The sequence below is a fragment of the Falco rusticolus genome, chromosome 1 (assembly GCF_015220075.1).
Source record: "Falco rusticolus isolate bFalRus1 chromosome 1, bFalRus1.pri, whole genome shotgun sequence".
Taxonomy (NCBI): Eukaryota; Metazoa; Chordata; class Aves; order Falconiformes; family Falconidae; genus Falco; species Falco rusticolus.
In genome coordinates, this window is record NC_051187.1 from 52470665 (window position 1) to 52487924 (window position 17260).

Sequence of the window (17260 nt, forward strand, 5' to 3'; positions counted from 1 at the left end):
GCAAGCACAGCTATAGCTGGGATTTGATCAGATTTTAGGTATGTTCATGAGGGAATTTACGACCTCATGTTTTCTTTGATGCTCGTGCTGTTCCTTAGTATTGTGAGTCAGGACTTTTTTTTTTTTTCTTTTCTTTTCTTTTCATTCTGTCCTCTCTCCCCTCCCCACCCCACCCCACCCTTTGGTTCCGTACACATGTCCATCACTCTTCACAGGCACCTAAGAGCTGTGCACAAATAGCTCTCCAGTAAGGGGTTTCATCACACCATCCACAAATAGTCAACCCTCACATCACATTTTTTCCTACTTGCTGTAGCCTTCAGACTGCTTTGATCTGCCTTACGTTAGCACAGAGTAGGGTTAAACACATTACAAGATCAGCCCTCCTCTGTCCCTTGCCTACGAGCAATTTGTCTGGGGGCTTCCAGGCCTCCCACTGATTGTGCAGGGCATATTTGTGACTTGCGACATGCTGCAGGAAGATCCATCTCCTTTTGTTTGTTCGTTTGATTACCCTAAGTGGATAGTTCATTCCTAGCAACTTTTTCCTGTCCTATCATGATTTCTTTTTGAGGATAAAGTGCCCTTTTTTATTTGGTTGTTCCTTGCACAGGAAACTTTTCTGTATTTTGATAGCCCTTGTTACCCTTCTTTGGATTTTCTCCCTTTCTTAAAAATTCCGGTGTACCTTTTGTTTTCTTGAGCACTGCTGAGCGTTAAACTGATATTCCAGAGCCACAGATCATAATTCAGAGATGATCTCACTCTAGCCACTTCATGCCCATCCACTCAGCCTTGTAATGTTCTGCATTTCTTAACAGTCAGCCTTTGCCTTCTGTATCCCGAATAACATGGTACCATCGGCAAACCATCAACCAGCCAGCTCTTCTCAAGCAGAAAACATTTATTCTGATGTACGCCACTTCTAGACTTTCTGCTATTTCTAATTATATCCCTAGCACAGACATCAACATCTGTGGGTCTCTCAATCTGTCATGTATTTTTTCCCCATTGAAATCACATTTATCATTCTTCAGTCCTTAGATGCCAAGGCTGTTTTAAGCATGACATTATATCCTGCAAGTAGTATTTAGCTATTGCAGCCCCAAGGTCCTTTAGGATTCTTAGGCAGACAACATCTGGTCATTGCCTCTGTTATTCCCCACCCCCTTCTTTGGCATGATGTTTTCTTCCATGTCCATCTTTTTCTTAGTTTATACTCCAACTTACTGGAGTACTTATCTGTTTGGGGGTTTATGGTCGTGGAGGAGGTGTTTTGGGGGTTTGTGTGTGGGGGGGTTGTTTTTTGTTTTTTGTTTTTTGTTGTGTTTTTTTTCCAAACAGAAAGCTGCCTTCTGGTGAGTCACGTCTTTACTGAATAGTCCTATAGGTGGGTTATTCCTATGAATGGAATTTCATGCTTAGCTTATGCTGGAGAAGTGTGTAGTGCTCACTTAGGAGAAGCAGTGCTGTATTTAAAATCCTTCAGTTAAAACTGTCATCTGTTTTTATTGATCATATATAAAAACTTTACTGACTTATTTTTTTACGAGCATTTGTATCTTCTAGAGGCCTTTAAAGCTGTGTGTGGTGTATTAGTACACCAGAGATTATACACTTGATGCTGAAGTTCTGGGTTCCTTGTATATTAGGTTTTGGTAGGTGGTAGGTGTTGAAACTTTTTCCCCAACAGAGAAAATGGTGTATTCAAATTTTGTCTTCGCTGGTGCTAAAGAAAAACAACCTGAACAATGTTTTCACAGTGAAAACATGATGTCAAGCCTTTAACTTTATTTGGATAGTTTTGGGGAGGATAGAAGGCAATCATAAATGTTAAAATACCTAATCTTGGATGTATTTCTTTTTGATGGTGTTTATTTTTCCCCTGATTTAGAGGGGAAAAAACTTTTCCTATTTTGAGACCAAAGAAGAGGAGACAGCTTTAAGCATTTAAAGTGTTTATGATAGTTTTTGAAAAACTGCAAATTTCTGCTGGATTCAAAGCTTATTTACTTCCATGGGAGGTTATATCAAAGGATTTAGATTCAAATTTTCATTACAAAGTTTGAAAGGTTCGCAGAGTGAAACAGGTAATAGTACCAACAAGGATAACCAGGAGGTACTCTAAAGGCTATATGAATAAATATTTATATTTTAGCTTATATTTAAATATAATAACTTTTAAACATAAAAGATACATTTATAGGTAGGACTAAGTAGACTATATTTTTGACAATATTTTAGACTTCTAATTTAACATCTTAGTTATATTGCTGAGGCAAATTTACTAATACAGCGGTCTGAATTACCCAAACATCAGAATATTTTCTGTAATGTGTGATATATTGTAAACAAAGTCTACTTATTCTAAATATGGATATGAATTGCTTTTTACTTAGCAAAAACCAAATAGAATTATATCAGCTTGTTTTAGAACTCAAAAAGCTTGATGCTCATTTTCAGTCCTATGTCATAAAGGACTATGTATGACGTTCTAGTAAGAATAAAGTAAATGTATATAGTATAACTTAAAAGCAAGTAATATAAAGCATTTCCTGTACCCTTGATTCTCTTATTATTGCTGTACAAAAAAATCTCAGAAGCAAGCTAGCAAAACAGATAAAAGAGAAAATGAGGGGTCTGATAGGCTAAAACAATTGTTGTTGTTGTTGTTATTATTATTATTATTACTTTTTTATTTTAATATATTATCATAATTATTAAAGAAAGATTTACCAGTTGTTCTTGTAAAATCTTTTGGAACTTGTATTTTAGCAAAATGAAACATTTTGCAGAATGAATTATGGCCTAATAGTATGTAGCCCTTTTTGCTGACCTAAAAGTTTTCTAAACTTTCAAACCCACATTTAAACTATTTTTGACTCCGTAAATCTATAAGGATAGTTGTATCACAGAGAAATTTTCTCTCTATGCACATGTCTAAACCAGCCACTCTTGTCCGAAAGAGCATCTTTGCTAAACAGCTGCATAAACATTTGGGATACTGTTGTTATCAAAGGAATTCTCCAAGTGTGCATGTTTTTAAAACACATCATTATGCTTGGGTTGATAACCTGGGAAGAGAATTCTGAATACTGTATAATACACAATCTTAATCACCTGTCATGGCATGTCAGCCACTTACTTGTTTACTAAAGCAGCATCTAAATGAAAAGATAAGATGGTTACTGTAGTTACAAATGATAAAACATGGGGAAAGCACTTTTTTTCAAACTAGCCCGTAAGCTAGAGAGGCATTATAAACTGGTGAGTATTCCCTGGATATTTGTTAGGGATGACAGTAGCAAGGATTGTGTTACTTACTATTTCTCTAACTTTTGTTTTAACATAGTATTGGGGAAAAAATATCATTCTGAAATTAATTTCTTCTGCAGTCCCTTCCTATGATTTACCATTCCAATTCTGTCTTTAAAGAGGAGCAAATCCCTTCTTTCTGTTTGCCCTGTAATTTCGTGTGAAAATAATTTTTCCTTTTGAAACGTGAATAAGTTTATGCTGTTAGAATTCATTGACTCAATAAATGCTGCCTCTCAACCATATCCTCTTTGGAGACCCTGGGCATGGCCTTGCCATTTTACTGCCACCTTACCATCTCAGACCCATCTGGGAATCAACTGAACAAATTCTCGACTTTATTAAATCTGTTTGTGTTTGTGTTTGTTACTCAGTGGAAGACTAATATAAAATGGCAGATCTGGCTGCCCGAGGATTGCTGCTGAGGGAAGGAGAGCATCCAATTGAAGGAGGGACAACATCCAATTAACTGGTGAAATTTCTGAGCAGAGCTGGACAAATGATTCCCAAAGAAACCCAGAAGTACACAAAGCTCACCTGAAGTGGAGTTCAGCAAAGTTGAAGGGCACATTAATGACCCAGTTTCCAGTGAAGACAGGCCACATACACCTGAAATTATACAATGTCATACCTGGCTAGATTTCAGGTCAAGGCAGATGGTAGCAGGACTTTGACTGAAGCTTTCTGGATGTGACTTAGGCAATTCTGGCTAAAAGACAAAGCTATAAAAAATAATTGAAGGTGTCTCAAATTCAGCAAATAACGTGTGAGTTTTCCAACCTTATCATAGCTCTGTACATATGTCTGGGTCAAAACTGAATCTAGTCCTGTCCCTCCGTCCTGTGTGATTTGAAGACATTCCTCATAGACTTTGAACTCCGTGTATTGAATCTCTTTCCCGTTTTGAGGAAATCTAAATTTTTAAAACTTTTGAGATTTTTAGGCAAATGGAGTCAACAACAGCTACTGTGGCTTCACTTCATAAAAGTTCACCATTGAAAACCGTAACAAAAGCCTTGAAAAGCTGTGGTTAAGCTCTTAGGCTTCTAGTATCTGGCCTTTTTGTGACTAGGTGTGCGAATATGAGGTTGATTAGCATGATTGTTTTGTCTCTGGCAGTTATCACACACATTCAATTGTTTTGCTGCTGGTGGAAGGATTGTCTGTATTACATGCTAAGGTAGCTCTAAATCAGCTTTCACACCAAAGTTATTCTTGGTCTAATTTGCTGCCTTGTTAGAGTAATAGCTTTGCAGCAGGGTTGAAATGGGGTTTAAGGCTGTGGGCTACCAAGCCAAATACCCTGGAATCCGTACCCTTTCTAAGAAAAGAAGCTACAACTGTAGCTATTTTGTTTGGATTTTCACCTTAAACACTGATACTCTTGACAGGCCAGCCATACTCATAGCTGTGTTGGCGCTCAGGTGGGATAAGCGGTATTTGTGTCCCTCTCATGAAAGAGGAACCTTTTATCATTCTACCTGCAAGAACTTTAAATACCTATGCAGTCCTGGTATCTCCGTAGGAAATTAAAAAATTCTTGCTTTCACAAGTGGAGTTCCGTATTGTGAACAGACAACCCTGGGGCTTTGTGGTATATGACAGCCTCCTAACATTGCAAAGACAGTTGATATTTTTCTGTACAAGGGAAAAGCCAGCTCAAGAAAGAAAGTTTTCCTGGGTTAGAAAGACTAGGAAAATGATGGGGAAAAAATTTATTCCTTCTCATCAAATAAATACTTTGTCATGACAGAACTGTCATTTCAGAAGCTTAGATTGCTTCTCATATGAGTTTTTGCTTGTTATAGATGCACAATTTTATTTTTCTCACCAGGAGATAGATTATTGTTTGATGTATAATTGGATATATTAAAAACTTGTTTTAAAGATGGCATATGAGTTTTTAAAGAAATGTATGGGAGAGATGCTAACTAAAGATCCTACCATAATGTTCTCTCAATTATAGCAGTTCATTTTTTATGGATTCATCATCCTCGACAATTGATTACATCAAATTTTCATTGGAAATATACAGAGTGGATTCCCACTCACTGTCTTTTTTCCTTGACTTTATCATGAATGGGCTTGAAGAAAAAAGTGTGTTTGCAAGTTGCTATGAAGGTGGTGAACTTCAGAGCTCTTCAGACATAATCAACAAATTAGTCATACTGTACCAAGTCAAGAGACCAATCTTCAGTGTTAGGACCAGTGTTACTCTGTATGTTTTCGTTCCTCTTCTTACAGGTGAGCACTTGGTAAATAAAAAACGTCTCCAGTAATTGTGTCAGTCTCATGAAGAACCTAAAATTAGCAGAATAAAATGTAGAAATTGAGCTGGAATTCAGTAGGAACTTAATAGGTGGAAGAATTGTATGGGTTTGGGCAGTTGGCTTTCCTGGGTGATACTCTGCCTCTGTGAACAAAGGGATCAGCTGTGTGGCAGGGTTGCTGTGGCTTCTGTAATGTGAGACCCTGCTGGGGCTATACATCTGTCATGGTTTTAAAATAACACTGCTGAGCATGCTCGAAGTATGCAATATATTCTGTGTGTGCCACAGCTCATAAAACTGACAGCAGCAGCAAGGGTGGAAATGACATTTAATTCAAACTCTTGGACATTGCCAGTTCTTGAAACTTTTGTGTTGAAAACTCTTCTGCTTCAGCCATGAAGTTGAACAGAGGAATTAGCAAGATTATACAAATCATACTATACATACTGCCATAATTCTTGGATGATTTCCAGTAGGAAATCTAGAAGTAAAAACTCAAACACCTTTCAAAGTGTTTGCACATGCTTTTTTGCAAATCTTTGCCACTTATTATTCAGGAAGTGACATTGATTATTTTCTTGTAAGGAAACCCTACTTAGCTTTTAAAAGACTTTGCAAACCCAGATTGCTTTTTCTCAAGCCCAGACGTGGAAGATACATTCTAAGAGAGTGTGTGTGTGTGTGTATCTCAGTGAAAAATCAAATGTGCCCAATATGGCCTTCTAGGTCAGCAAAATAACTGGGATAGTAACAGGGCACGCTGATGTACATAAAACCATGCAGTTTGACAGATTTAACCAGTTGTCATGTTCTGACCTCCTCCACGGAGGATATGAGACATACAGATATAAATTGAAATGTTATAACAATTATGGAATTATTTAAAATATATATGCATGACACTTCCATGTTGCTATTGAATAATAGTTTTCAATGTTATGTTGTTCTGTGATTTTTTGGAAGACATCTGCCAAAAGAAATCATCTTTTCAGTTTTGTCAATAAGGCTCTCCTTTTTCTTTCTGATATTACTGTTCTCTTTTTTTTATAGTTAAAGAGCATGGAACTGTAACAGGTCTATAACCATCCTTATTACATGTGATTGATGCAAGACCAATACAATATCAAAAAGCCCTGAAAAAATTTCATGCTGTAACTAGGATTTTATGCTATAGCAAGGTTAAGTAAATCTGGGATTGATTTGCTCTTTTTCTTTTTGTCTGATTGGTATCCTCAGAGAGAAACATGAGACATTTTATTTCTGAGCAATATCTTTCTATTTACATCTGCTCAACTCATTAGCACAGTGGAAAACCAAGAGCTTGTAGTACAAGCTGATGAAATAATTGCTACAAGCTGAATGTTTAGACACATTGTACAAGCTGAATATACAAAACTCACCCATTAGGATCCCTTGTGCCCCCACTTTGTCATTCACGCCCAGTTAGGAATTTTTCTGTAGAACAAAGAAACAAAAATCCCTCAAGAACAAATGCTTCAAGGTATTGAGAGTATTTAGATGGCAAGCATCCCTTGCTTCAATGGAAGTAATGTCAGAAAGTTCACACATTTGTTCAGGCTGATGGTGTTTTTATCTTTTTTTATCTTTGAGGTGTTTTGATTTCCCCCCCACTATTGTTCTTATCACAACCACAATGTATTTTATTTTTTTAATGTGTTTGCATTACATGAAATCATTTTTCTATGGCACAGAGTTGGTTTCTTCTTATACATTTACACATAATTCATAAAGGTCAACAAGCTTTAATGGGCTTTTGGAGTCTATTGGAAAAGTCCATGTTTCTTGTAAGTGTGTGGTAGGTCCACACCAGTGTGGAATCTGGAAGAGTGCTATTCTCCTGCAGCATTCTCTGTCATCCCTGCGTAGCTTACTATAAGCCACAAGCCTGTTTTAAACTGTAGCAGTCTGCAATAGCTCCTAACTGATGCTCTGGCTTAGTAATCAGGGTCCCTAACTGCATCTTTCATGATTGTCACAGGATTTTCTTGCTGAAAATTTTGAAGTGGTTTCACAGAATGTCTTGTGTTTAACGGAGATGAGGGTCTAGCCACACTGAAAACTCCTGAACTTCTGCAAAAAATTGGTATTCAGCATCCCTTGTAAGGAGGACTTGGTATATACTGGGCTCTGTATGGAATCCTACCAGCAATTTTCTTAGCTATTTCTTCTTCAGTCAGTCTTATTTTTGATGGTATAACTTCTTTGATTCTTTTAAATTATAACAGTGACAATTTGGGATGAACCAGTGATAGGTATGATTCTACATATATATCTTCTGGGTTGGTGGAAGATGAAATATTCAATACCATTTTGCAATTATGCTGCTGTCGAGTTTAGGTTTTATATGGTGAGAAGCAATCTAATATTTCAATAGGAAAAGTGTGTACTAGTGTTAAATTGGTGGAGGGGATCATTCTGATGAAATAAAATCCCTAAAAAAGTCTGTGTAAACCTAATTCATCCTCTTGAATAGCTGCTGCAATGTACCAATGAATTTAGGAAGCAGCCTTGAGCTTTCAAGAGGAAATGAAGGGAAGTTTGTTCTTTGCCCAGAACAACTCCAGAGTAATGTTGATCACCATCTTGATGAAGCAGTTAAGCAAACTTTAAGTTTCAGATATGGTTTTCATACAGCAATGTTCCCAGACTCTGTGGCTTCCAACAGGGCCTCACAGAAGATGCCAGATGTGGGTGCTTGCCAAAATAGCGTGTAAAGGACAATGTTTGCCTGCTTCTCTTGCTGTTTATTGAAGGTACCTGGCACCAAACTCTTGTTTTACAGGACAGCTGGATTGCTGTTGTGTTTTGCTGTGGACGTGACTCTGGATAGCTAAAGGTTATCTTGTGCATGAATCTCTCATGCCAAAGCACTCCTACTTTTACATTAAAAGGCAAATTAAAGGCAGAACTTAGTGAGTTTGGAAAGAAGGATTTTTTCCAGTCAGCAAAATGCCTGGAAATAAATGGATTGATTAATTAAAATCAGTATGTCTACTCATGGAGTAAGGTACTTGAGCATGATATATATGAGGAGTTATTGCACCGGACTTTTTGATCCCTTACCTTGAGAATTAAATGTAGAAGTCTCATTCTGAGTCTCAAGGTTGAATACAAATCCTCGTGAGCCTGCCTCTGTTAAATTGTGTCCTGTCACTTTCCCCCAGCATTCAAAACTTCCAGCGAGGCCAAACTCACAAATCCCCTCCCTTAACCTCCTGTTTTTGTGCTGTCGCTACATGTGGAGTTAACCCCCATGAAAATTTACTAATGTGAGTCTTTTCCCAGTCTTCCTATAAATCTCTCTCTGTTACAGTCCCATATAAAATTTGTTGATGAAAGATTAAGTGTGCAGTACTCTCATGCTGGTTAACCATCATAGAAATAATTAATTGTAACTGTTCCCTTTTGTGGCAAAGTACTTATTATACATGCTCCATTGGAGAGATAATATGAATTGTTTTACCAAATATTAGCTATTTATTTAGGACTATGTCTTTTATTTGGAGGTTTGTTATAAAAGTGTCAGGAAATCTATTTATATCAAGGAAGTATTTATAAACATTCATTTTGCAACAATTCTTATGGAATGTTTCCAAGTGATTATTGGATGTTTCCAGACAAAAACATTTTTCTTTCCCAATAAAGAGACATAGCCAACACAATTGTGAACCATTCAAATTAAGACATAGCAAGAAATGTAGTACTGATGATACTCGTGAAGGAAATTGTATGAAAAAATAAGGAGAAGGACAAATTGTCTTTCTAAAACAGGAAATGAGACATATATTTTTAGGACAACCTTTTTTTATGGCTTCATCTGGGAGAAGTAGTTTACAGTGTAGGGCAGTAGGAATAAGGATTCTGAATTGATTCATAGGCAGACGGGTGCAATCAATCAAAGAATCAATGCAAGGGAATGGGAAGTGACATGTGGAAGAACAGAGTTTACCCAGCAGAAATTAATGAAAGAAATTACCACTTGATGCGCTCAACACAGAGCATTGCTGACTGAGAGCTGAAAGGGTGTCACAGGAAAAACCCTCAGAGAAATCAGTCTTATACGACCTTCTTCATTCCCTTTTGGCCAGTCGGGTGAGGAAAGGTCTCCCTCAGTGGCTCCCTGGAGCAGCTAATCCTGCTGCTGGGTGGCTGTCCCTTGATCCTCTGGGGTTTTTTTGTTTTTTCTTTTTAGGAGGTGGGTGGGTGTCCTTCTTGAGGATTTTTACCTTTTCATGTCAGTGTTTGCCTTTCAAATCTTACAGCTGCTAACTATGCCTACATCAGCAGTGAGAACCGTTTGTCCCATGACTGTTTTGGACTGTGGGGAAAGAGGAAAAAATGCCTTCCAGGTGTTCCTCCTGACCGCCCAAACCAGTGATTAAGTGGCACAACTTCTCTGTGGGTGAATTTCAACAGCAGACAGAAAATGTGCCTGCCCCCCTAAAATACTGATTTATTCGTGTGGGAATAGGAGATAGGTTGCCATGCAAAGGATGGAGGAGTAGGGGGATTATTCCCCAAACTTTTTATTGAAATTGTAATAAAATGCAAAGTAGAAACCAAATTCTAGGAATGTGTTGTGTTTGCCTGTGGTGACATTGTCAGTCCAGGATGAAGCCCAGCTATACAGAAAGCCAAATGAACTGTGACAGAGCTTTGGGTGGCTTCAGCAGGACCCTTTGCACTGAAATTTGAATCTTGATGCTGGTGTTGGTTTGCATTTAGGATTATTTTTATTCACATTATGGGATTGTTATCAGTCCTCAGCAGACTTTTTGAAAAGGATTCTTCTTTTCTGTTTTAGGCAACTGGGTTGAATGCTCTTTGTTCAGTGTTTTCCTTCAGTCTTTAGTGGTATCCAATTAGTAGTAGAGGCGTTTAACTTCTATCAGCTAACCATGGTTTTGCTGACCTACCATCAAAATTTTAGCAGAATCTGTATTTTAAACTACTGCCAAATTTCCCACTTTTAATGAAAATACGAGGAAGAAGTGGAATAACACGGTAACTTTGCTGCCTGCATCAGTAGATTCAACTGCTGTTTCATCCTGGTGCCTTGAACTTCATCTGTTATTACAATGGCTTTCACTTTGATTTATACGTGACTTTAGAACATAAAACATTGTGTTGATCTAGGTTTTAGTTTCATGCTTTATTTTTAGATTTATTTTCTCAGTAATTGAGAGCTGTGATGGTGCGCTAAGGAGAATGGTAGCATAAAAAGAATCAACTTGCAGAGATTCCAGAATTTCCCTTTGAACCATCAGTTGGCTGCATGATGTATAGCAATTTTGCTTTACAACACGGGATTTCAGTCTATAATCTAATTATTGCTGATTTACAAAGTAATTTAAATTAATTTGAAAATAGTATTAATGATTTTTCAGATAAATCAGCTGAATACCAGCAAAAATGGATGCTATTTTTCATCATTATGTGTTGCTTTAGTTGTATTTGGCTTCTCAATTTTGTTCATTTGTTATGCTTTTCAAATTACACTAGTAAAATGTCTGAACCAAAACCTCTACATAGTACTTAAATTATAGTTGCCTTAAAAAAAAAAAAATGCATAAGATGGATACAAACTCAGTTTTTAGTAAATAGAACTGTGTAATTGTTTATTGTGAATTTATTGTTCATTTGCTTGCCAGCTTAAGGGACCCATAGCCTTTTACGTTTATTTCCAAAATAACATGGTTGGTAGTGTTCAGAAAATGAACGTGATCTGTGTATACACAAAATATACAATATATAAATGCAAAATATACAATCTATTTAGTCAATATAGTATACAAATACAATAACATTATATTAACCGAGGTCATACAGATAATATCGGTAAACAAAGGAGTACCAGTTCAACAAGTTTTCATTTTTTTGCATATTTACTAGCAAATTTCTATCATATTTAGACTAGTATTTTCCTTTCTAAGAAATGGATATTGTCAGGACGAGAGAAGATTATTAAACAGATTCAAACATAGAGCAGTCCAAGGAATACTAACATCTTTAATTTCTCATGAACTAGTATTCTAACTAAAAAAAAAACCCAAAACATAGTAGGAGCCCAGTCCTTATGGCTGTATTTCTAATTGTGAATCCAGAAATGCAGAATGCAGTCCCTCAGCTTCTTTCATATTGAGTGCTCTCTATGCATAAGAGAGCGTTGCACTTAAATATGCAACCCTTTCCTCCCCCAACAGTTAGTAATCTGGCTATTTACCCTTAAAGAAAAAATGAAAAAAAGGATACAATGAATAATAACAGCAGATCCTTATAGTGTAATTTCTTTTATATTTCTTTCTATGAATGCTTTTCATCAGCGATTACATCTTGACAGTTGAGTCTACTCCTTAAGTGGACCAAAGTATCAGAAAATTTGTAAATCTGATATCAGTGTTACGGCAGTGATTAAAACACTACATAAAAATGACAGATAAAAATTGGTGGTTTGCTGTAGTCCGAGGTTATCTGCAGTTTTATTTTTCTGTCTGCGTATCAGCTGAAGAGTCGTGAACAGTCTTGCTACTGCTTAAAGTTGCCCTTGTTTTGTTGCCCACAGTGGTTAAAGAGGTCCTGTCCCTTTGCTGCCCCCAATCCCTGCTCCCCCAAACCCCAGCAGACTTCTTCCCTTCAGTTACACGATGCCCTTTTTCAGGGGGAGGGAGCCTAAGCACATCAGTGAAGGAAGTACAAGAGAGAATCAACAGGAACCTCCTAAGCGGTGTTTCAGCTGCAGAATACACTGTGGGGAACCAGTCACATAAGGTCCAATAACGCCTGGATTAGGCTTCCTGAAAACAGATGCATCACACCACTCTTGTTTAGCTCCCCTTGGGTACCAGTGAACCAGTTTGGTGAGATTCGTGCTTCTCTTACCGCTCCATTTGTTTCTTCCTCACAAAATAGTGGGGCTGATAGTGTAAAACAGAAGATACAGTCATGGGATGAAGTTGGAGGTGGTTTTTCTACATATATATCATTTTATATATATTCTTATATATACACACCCCTATCCTTCTGTGGACTTTTATGATATATATTAAGTGGGTTTTGTGTTGATTTAACCAAAATTTGACTCCAGTGGTTGCAAAAGTGTTAAACATCTAACTCCATGCTTTCCTGACTTAATGTAACATGTAAGGTCAAGATAGTCAACAACCAAAACCCAGCTGCCCTCTGGTGACAGTGGTGGGACTTGTTTCCACAGCCTGTAATGCTCTAATAACGGAGGGTTATACCAACTGAAATGCTGTATTCACAGAAGGCCGGTCTTTACTGCAGAAGTAACCAAATGTCAGGGTGAAGTCTGTAATGATCAGTTTAGTTTAGAGGTCTCACAAGTGAGTTGGAGGGGGCATTTAATTCTTCAGTATGTCCATGAAGTTTTCTAGTTGTTCATCTTTGTTATATGTGTATTAATATCATTCTCATTCCTTCTCTCTTTTTTTTTTTTCCTCCCCCCTTTCTTTTTCCCTCCCTCCATCCATTGTCACACATTGTGTTCTTCATTACAGTCTGTGTAATCGTTACCACCGTGTGAAGGCAATTCCCACATCACCAGGTACAGTGTCACATGTCTGTGGAAACATGATGTTTGTTCTCAAATCTTTTTAGTGTTGTGCATCTTCATAGCAGATTTCTTTTCCATTAACCTTTTTTCTTTCTCTCTTTCTTTTCCAATGGATATGAACTAACATTTCTGCAGGAATGTGATTTCATGAATTATTTTTTTCTTTTTTTTTTTATGTTATTTTAGCTAATGCTCTGCATCAAAGAGGTACTGTCTTTCTTAATGGGCTAGAAAGCAGGTTCTTGATTGTCCATGGATTAACATCTGCTATGAAGTTTCAGTTTTAAAAAAATCTTTAAGCTGCATTGTTCAGTTAGTCTTCATAGTGATTGTGGATGGTTTATTTAAATCCTTGATACTCAGCTGTAGTTTGCACCTCTGTAACGGTAAGCACTGATGAATAAATTAGTACTTTTTCATTCCTTATTGTTCTAGTTCTAGGTATCCAAAATATCAGTGTTTATGTGGCTTTCAGAAACTTGTTTTGTGCAGATTGCTATATGGCTAGCTGATTCTTTTAATTTATTTTGTTTTTTTGAGAAAGTAGAAAGAACCTATAGATGCTAATTTTTATGACTTTCTAACGATGCTTCTGAATGTCACTGGCTTGTGGCTTGATTACTTTTGCAGTTTGGCAGAAGAAAATTTCATTATAAGCTGTTGCAAGTAAACTTGTTGGTGATAGTGGAAAACCATGTGTTAAACCTGTTTTTCAGGAAAAAAAAACCAACATGTAATTAATGACTGTGAGTTCCTGAGCATATGCACGTTTATTATACATAGACATGTTAAACCTAAGTGTTTTGTTCCTAAGCACGCTTCATACAAGAAATAAGAAAGATCAAAAGTTCTTTCTATATTCAAGTTACCAGATCCAGAGCTGGTGAAAAAATTAATATAACCCAGTTCCTTCTGATGGTGACACATCTCATATACCACTGGAAATGCCAACCTTTTCTATTTAATGCTTATTTTGGAACAACTTACAGTCCTTATGATTCTCTAAGCTGCAGTGTACCTAGAAGTATAACTTTTTCAGAATGAGAAAAAAAATCTTGAAAATTAAACCATGACTATTTCTAGGCTCTTTAGTCATGTTTCGGCCTTTACATTCATATCTCTAGTTTCTCTGCAACAATTTTAACAGCATAATCATTTTCCCATGTAAACCTAATTAATTTGCTATGTAAATTCCTTTTTTGCTGGGACAATAGGAGCTGGTTTGTCTCTTCCCTCAACTTCAGACTGTAAAATGGTAAATTTTAGGAAGTCAAAAAAAGGGAGTAGCGAGTACTTCTTTTATAAGTAATACTCTGAAACAGCTGGATTTATATGCACAGCTTTTTCTTGTATTTAGTGGTAACAACATTTAGAGCTGCTAAGGTTCATCTCAGTATGTCATTCACAAGCTTATGTAGAGGTATTCAGGATGTATATTGCCATAAATAAAATGTGGTCCTAGACAGCTGCAAGCTGCAGCTTTGTAGCATCCAAACTGCAAGGTACATTATTGTGAGGTCAACCTAAATGAACTATCATTGCTTCCTTGTTATGTTCCAACCTAAATAATTGCATTACCTTAATGGATTTTCCCTACTTATTAGAAAGGTAAAAGATGTGGGATATAAAATTAGCTATTAATTGCCTCAATTAAACCAATAGATAAGGATCATGGTTCAGTTATGGTAGTCACGTGGGGTAATAGCTTTGTTATAGTACCTGCTGTAGAATCACATTGTGCAAAAGCACAATTGTAATTTGATTTAAAATAATTAAAATTTGATTTGTTTGGAACAGTGGGCTTCCTAGAGAAGTAAGAACCGTAAACATTGAGATAACTAGACATATATGCAATGGATGGACAAATAGTTACATGACTGTGAGTCTAATCCCACTAGTAGACTTGGTGATTTTGCAGCATTCTTGCATTCAAATTAGAGATAGTTACACACTATGAACAGTATTTGGGTCAAAAAAAGCACACGATAAACCTGTCAGGTACTTAAAGAAGATTTAAATCTGTTTGCTAATTTACACGTTCCACTTTTCCAAGGGTTTTGCAATCTCAAGATTACTCCTGAAGTTCAAGCATCTCCTTTTTTGATTTGTGAGGACCATATAATTCCAGCAGCTATTTATATATATATTTATATATATTTTTTTATATATATATATTTATATATATATTTTTATATATATATATACATATATATATTTAGTGTAACCTTCAGTCTCTTGGTCAAAGTTCAGTAAATTGTACGCATTGAAAAAGTTTTGGTAAGCGAAGATAAAGATATATGATAATGGAGGAGAAGAGAATCTGAATAAAATGTACAGGTCTGTGTTTTGCTTCTGGGAACAGTCAGAACACACAGCAAAGCCTCATCTTGTAGCACTGCTTACAACAGCACTAATAAAATCTGCAAAATAATGCAGCCTATTTTCTGCCTTATATGTTGCTAGCAAGAGAGTAGGGCAATTCACACCAAAGTGTTATTATACTGTATTGACCACCAATTTACAGTGAATTGAGAAAAAGACAAGTTGTGTTTAGCTACTGTTATTTAAAACTCAGTCCTGATAATCTAAGCCCTCTCTGATTACATTAGTTAGTATTATGTTATTTATCACAAATATCCCTTAAATGATTGCATAGAATAGATTATCACTTTTTACATGTAGTCATTACTAAATGAGGCCATGTAAGGGGTATGATTTGTATCTGGCCTGTGCTACTGATTTTTTTGTTCTGTGTATTTTTATATGTAAAGTCTTTTTCTGTGGTCACATCTTAGCAATTTGAGCTACCTTACTGAGATTGTATGGGTGAAACTATTGGTATTTAAATACTTTATACTTTTATCAGTGCTGCTTTTATTTAGTTGCTAAGACATATGATCAATATATTTGTTCATAAGAATGGAATGCCATATAATTAATACTGTAATTTTTCATAAACAGTATATCGTTGATATTTCAGATTATATATAGGTGTTATTCTCTGATTAAATTGTGAGATATCAAAGTGGGTTTTCACCCAGATCATTAAAAACCTGCCAGAGGATTTTCTTATATGGCTGGTTTGGATTTATGCAGAACATGTTAAATTGCAAAAAAATATCCCCAAACTCCCAAAGACTTAAGTTAAAGGAGACCTCTGTAGTTCTATTCATGAAGCAGCTGAAATTCTGCACAGTTATAACTTTGTGGAAAACCAAGAAATCAAATCTGTCTGTAATTTTATTTTATAAAGAAGATACTGCTCCAGGTTTCTCAGAAAATGCACTTGGGTGATTTTGAAATGCACTGGGAGAATGAATACTTAATGGAATTAAGTGCAGACATTGAATCATGGTGATCAGGTGTTCTCCATTACTTCTCTGCTACAAGTAGTATCTTTAAAAAAAACTGACTTTTTGTAACTGAGAGTACCAGTTCCTTTTGTTTCAGATTTTAATGAAACGGTTCACTTTTGGCACACCACTGTAACAGACAAACGCCAGAAGATAGTAGCAAAGAGCAGCATGTTTCAGTAAATCTATGCAATAGATAAATGATATTCAAAGTAAATTTAAATGTCATTTTTGTTCTTTTCAAGTCTAGTTGGAGTCCTTCAGAGATCTTAAGTGGTGTTTGTCAGCACACATTGGGAAGAGGGACATGTCCCCATTTGCTTGGTGCATGCTGCTGCCCTGCGCTGCTGCAGTTAGGTTGGCTGAACATCATCCAGCTTTTGACTCTCTTGCTGTTTTTTACAGTTCTAATTTCAAGCAGTTCATTAAATAAGGGGAAGTTTCTCATAGCTCAGTGTATTCCTGTGAGCCTTTGATAATTGGAATAATCACTTTATATCCATTTCCACTCATCTAAGCTATTTAAGAAGATACTACAGTAGACTGAGGCAGTGATTGTTTTCTTCTTTCCAGCCGTATGTGTGTCATGCAACATAACTAGATGCTAGACAGCGTGCCAATTACTACTTCCAAAATGTGTGTTTCCCACAGAAGTTATTTATGCATACTGCTAATTAGCCATTGAGGTTTTTTCCCACTGGAGGAGAGTGTATTCATATGCATGACAC

At 36.4% G+C, this 17260-nt stretch overlaps 1 protein-coding gene across 2 annotated transcripts in view; it reads left to right on the top strand.

Moving 5' to 3' along the window:
* Positions 1-17260, top strand: part of CCSER1 (coiled-coil serine rich protein 1) — a 722557-nt gene that overhangs the window by 603510 nt on the left and 101787 nt on the right. The window contains exon 11 of one of the 2 annotated variants that reach the window (XM_037379393.1): positions 13124-13170. The exons of the other annotated variant lie outside the window; for it this stretch is intronic. Coding sequence (XP_037235290.1) covers positions 13124-13149 — 26 coding nt within the window. The 3' untranslated portion in view covers positions 13150-13170. The remainder of the gene's footprint in view (positions 1-13123; positions 13171-17260) is intronic. 2 annotated transcript variants of the gene reach the window in all.